This window comes from Lycium ferocissimum, chromosome 4, assembly GCF_029784015.1.
Source record: "Lycium ferocissimum isolate CSIRO_LF1 chromosome 4, AGI_CSIRO_Lferr_CH_V1, whole genome shotgun sequence".
Lineage (NCBI taxonomy): Eukaryota > Viridiplantae > Streptophyta > Magnoliopsida > Solanales > Solanaceae > Lycium > Lycium ferocissimum.
In genome coordinates, this window is record NC_081345.1 from 19,969,806 (window position 1) to 19,974,140 (window position 4,335).

Below are 4,335 nucleotides of genomic sequence, written 5' to 3' on the forward strand. Positions count from 1 at the left end.
GATACACACTTTTTAGTCTATCCCAAAAAGAATGATACATTTTTATATTTAAAAATAATTTAGCTGAAAACTTCCTCTTTTACAAATGATTTAGAGCAACAGAAACATTTATGACTTATTTTAGGCCATAAATTTAAAAAGTCTTTTTTCTTTTTTAAACTTTGTGTCTAATTAAACTATATCACATAAATTAAAACGGAAAGAGTAAAACATATCCAGGGCCAAACGGTCACTGAAATTGAAGTTGGACATAACCACATGCGAAATTAACTCTATACTTTCCAAGTTGATGCAACCTACAAAAGAAAGGATTCAAGTTGGCTTTAAGCTAGTACTGCCTAACCTATCATGCAGGGGCTGAGGTAGGGTTTAATATATAGATTTGGTAGAATTTAATAACTTTGATCCAAATGTACGAGATTAAATTCAAAACTTAGTCATTAACATTTGAGATCATAGTCCTATAATCCTTCTAGAACTCATAGGGTCGTTTGGCAAGAGGAATGAAATTATTAGTTTCATGGAATTAAAATTATCCCATGTTTGGTTGGAGAATAACTCCTTTGATATCCCATTAATCCCATCTATATAGGATAAAAGGCAGGATAAGTTATCCCACATAAAGGGTGAGATTAGTTATCCTATTCTTTCTCTCCCAATCCCATCTATATGGAATAACTTATTCCTCCTATCCTAGAATGAATTAATTCAAATCTTGAGCAATTGTGAGTAAATTAAATTTCTTAAGGAAATATAATTTCCGTAGGCTCGGAACTACATTTTTGTTTTAAACGTTTTCTAATTTCAGTCTATACTTTGAGTAGAGCGATAACACTTTTTAAAAATCCCAAAAATGGCTAGCCGCCGTCTCCATGATGTTTTCACCAAGACCGCCGCCAAATCTCAAGTCCTTACTGCCATCGGCGGCGCCAAATCCAAAGAAAGCAAATATCAGTACCAAATTCATAAATTCAAGCAATCCTCAAACAAACCCAAATTTCGCCGCAACTTTACAAATTATGAATTATTCATACACAAACTCATCCGAACAAAACAGTTCTCAGCTATTGAAGATGTCATCCAACACCAAAAAATTTACCCAGAAATTAAAAACGAGCGTTTCGTTGTACGATTCATTTCATTATATGGAAAAGCTGGTATGTTCGAGCATGCCCAGAAACTGTTCGATGAAATGCCTCAATTAAACTGTGAACGTACAGTCATGTCATTCAATGCTCTATTGGCAGCTTGTGTTAATTCGAAGAAATATGATAAGGTTAATGAGATTTTCAAGGAATTACCTGGGAAATTAGGTATCGAGCCTGATGTTTTTTCATATAATACGATGATTAAGGCGTTATGCGACATGGGTTCATTGGATTCTATTGTTTCGATAATGAATGAGATGGGAAAAAATGGAATTGACCCTGATGTTATTACTTTCAATACGCTTTTAGATGGGTTTTACAAGAATAATAGGTTTTCTGAAGCTGAAAAAATATGGACTCGGATGGAAAAGATGAAAGTGATTCCGAATGTTAGGAGTTATAATTCGCGACTACGCGGATTGGCAGAGAATAATCAGGTTGTAGAAGCTGAGAAATTGTTTGAGGAGATGAAGAAAAGGGGAGTAAATCCTGATACTCATAGTCATAACGCGATGATTACAGGTTGTGCTAAAGATGGGAATTTGGAATTGGCTAAAAGTTGGTACGCGAAATTGTGGGAAAATGGTTGTCTTCCTGATCTTGCGACGTTCAGTTTACTTATTCCTCTGGCCTGGGATAAAGATGATCCTGATTTTGCTTATGACTTGTGCAAGAAGTGTATTGATTTGAGACGAAATGTTTATACTATTACAATACAACGGGTTGTTGATATGTTGGTTGTACGATCCATGATCAAAGAAGCGAAAGAGCTTGTGGAGTTAGGAAAGAATTGTTCTTTTCGTTATAGGCTGTCAGTGCCAATAACTGTAATCTGCGATGCCTAAGTCTCTACTGATTCAGCTTAAGATTTAACAAGATTTCAATTTTGATGATTGAGCCATCCGTGATTGGAGAAGTAGTGGAGTTGAGGACCATTATAAGCTGGAAAAGGGAAACGATGCTTAGTGATGCAACATCTCTGTCAAAATTTGGTATTTTATATGTTTCTCCTATTGATCTGGGCTGCACTATATCAGCAACTTGTTGGGTTTCCGAGGAGTACAAATAACCTCTGTTTTTTTTCTTTAGATTTGGCGAGCATCTGGAATAACTAGTGAATTACAACCCTATTGTACATCAATTGGGGCATTGGTTTTTGCACCGGCATCTGTCTTTTAAGTTAAGTCATTTCCTAAGACGGCTCCTCTTATTTCCAAGTTGCAGCGGTACCTCACGAATTTCATACGGGGGCAATACTATAATGGGCATTTGTGAGTGTTTGGATGCAAGTGTTTTGTTCATATTCCTGCGCAGTTAAGAAAAAATTGAATTATGAAACAGCAACTATTGATTTGGCCTGCACTATGTCAGGTGTGTCTTGTTTCGATTATGAGACATCAACTATTGATTTGGGCTGCACTATATCAGGAGTTTAGTTCTTATGTTGGGTACGCGACATCAGAATGTAGGCAATTTTAACATGCTTTTTACCTTAACTCCCTAAAGAAGTTTATCTTTAGCTAAGCTTTTTGCTTCAACGTCACATTTTTATTATTATTTTCAATATTATTTGCTTTATATCTTGATGTCCATGATAACTGGAGCTAACTGTAGACACGGTGATGGTATCGTCTATCTACCAAATCGTTGGATTTCCTGCTTCTGTGATACCAATTTCTATAGAAACTTCATGATCAACTTATTTTTTTTGGTAACTATGCATATTCATTACCAAGTAACAACTGTACAGCACAAAAAAAAAAAAAAAAAGGGCTACCAGACAGATCCTAGTGCCACCAAACTAACTAATAAAATTTATCAGCTAGTCTCTAGACTCACTACACCTATCAACGCAGAGTAACAGCCTTCCTAAACAATCAACTCATCACCAGATTCTACTAAGGATGGTAGTTTAGCTGCTGTATTCTGCTCCTCAGCTTCACATCCGAGTGACCTCTGTAGCATATTTCCTGTACAATCAATCTGGTTAGAAAGTGTACTGTATTGAAACAAATTGTTTATGGCACTACAATGCCTTGCACATGATCTATGTGCTATATATGTAAGTAAAGCTCATTACTGGACGTCAAACCTCTATACTGCATACAAATCTTCTTAATAACAACAACAACATACCCAGTGAAATCCTACAGTGTGGGGTCTGGAGAGGGTAAAGTGTATGTAGACCTTACCTCATCTCGAAAGGTAGAGAGGCTGTTTCCGAAAGACCCTCGGCTAAAGAGAAAACATGATGAGAAAAGGTTAGATAAGCACAAACAGTTCAAAGCAATATGAAAATGAAACTAACGAAAGCAACAAAAGCCATGATAAAGCAATCTGAAAAAAAAAAGTAGCTACCACAGATAAATACGATTTGTGGTATAAGAAACAACATATAGTTGCAAGAATCAAAGGACAAGAAAATGAAGATCGAAATTGCGACTACTAGTACGACGGGATACGTGGGGCTACCTACTGGCCTTCTACCTTAATCTGAGTCCTCCATAGCCTCCTATCTAAGGTCACGTCTTCGATAAGCTGGAATTGCGCCATGTCCTGTCTAAGCACCTCTCCCCAATACTTCTTCGGCCTACCTCTATCTTTTCTGAAACCGTCCATAGCCAACCTCTCACACCACCGCACTGGGCATCTGTGTCTATCCTCTTCACATGCCCAAACCATCTCAGCCGCGCTTTCCGCATCTTGTCCTTCACCGACGCCACTCCCACTGTCACGACCCAACCCCGTAGGCCGTGACTAGTGCCCGAACTGGGCACCCATACGCGCTCACTAACCAAATTCGGCATACAGACGACTTGTACATTTATAAATATCAAACGTGGCTCCAACTGACGCACACAAACATATATACTGCACAGAAGCCGTCAAGACTGTCATAATATACATAACGTATCAAGCATACATACACGCAGCCGATAAGGCTGCCACGGCGGATGGGCCGCCCAAACACAGCTCACACAACGCATCCGAACAAAAAAAAGCGTACATAACCCACATCTATGTCTACGTACCTTAATACGTAACACGTAATCATATGACGGGACAGGGCCCCGCCGTACCCCTAAATAAACATAAACATATACATCGGAAGAGTATATATACCCAAAATATTGGCTCCAGAACAAAGGAAGCACTCCGAACAGCAGAATGGAAATCCTACGCCGGT

At 38.2% G+C, this 4,335-nt stretch overlaps 1 protein-coding gene across 1 annotated transcript; it reads left to right on the forward strand.

The window, feature by feature from the left end:
• Positions 1-814: 814 nt before the first annotated feature.
• LOC132051745 (pentatricopeptide repeat-containing protein At3g13150-like) lies at positions 815-2,726 on the forward strand. The gene has a single exon (XM_059442941.1). The coding sequence runs from the start codon at positions 854-856 to the stop codon at positions 1,991-1,993; it is 1,140 nt and encodes a 379-aa protein (XP_059298924.1). The 5' UTR covers positions 815-853; the 3' UTR covers positions 1,994-2,726.
• Positions 2,727-4,335: the final 1,609 nt, after the last annotated feature.

What these genes read in the sequence shown, in the direction of transcription:
- LOC132051745 (XM_059442941.1), top strand. Translation starts at nt 854, where the DNA reads ATGGCTAGCCGCCGTCTCCATGATGTTTTCACCAAGACCGCCGCCAAA.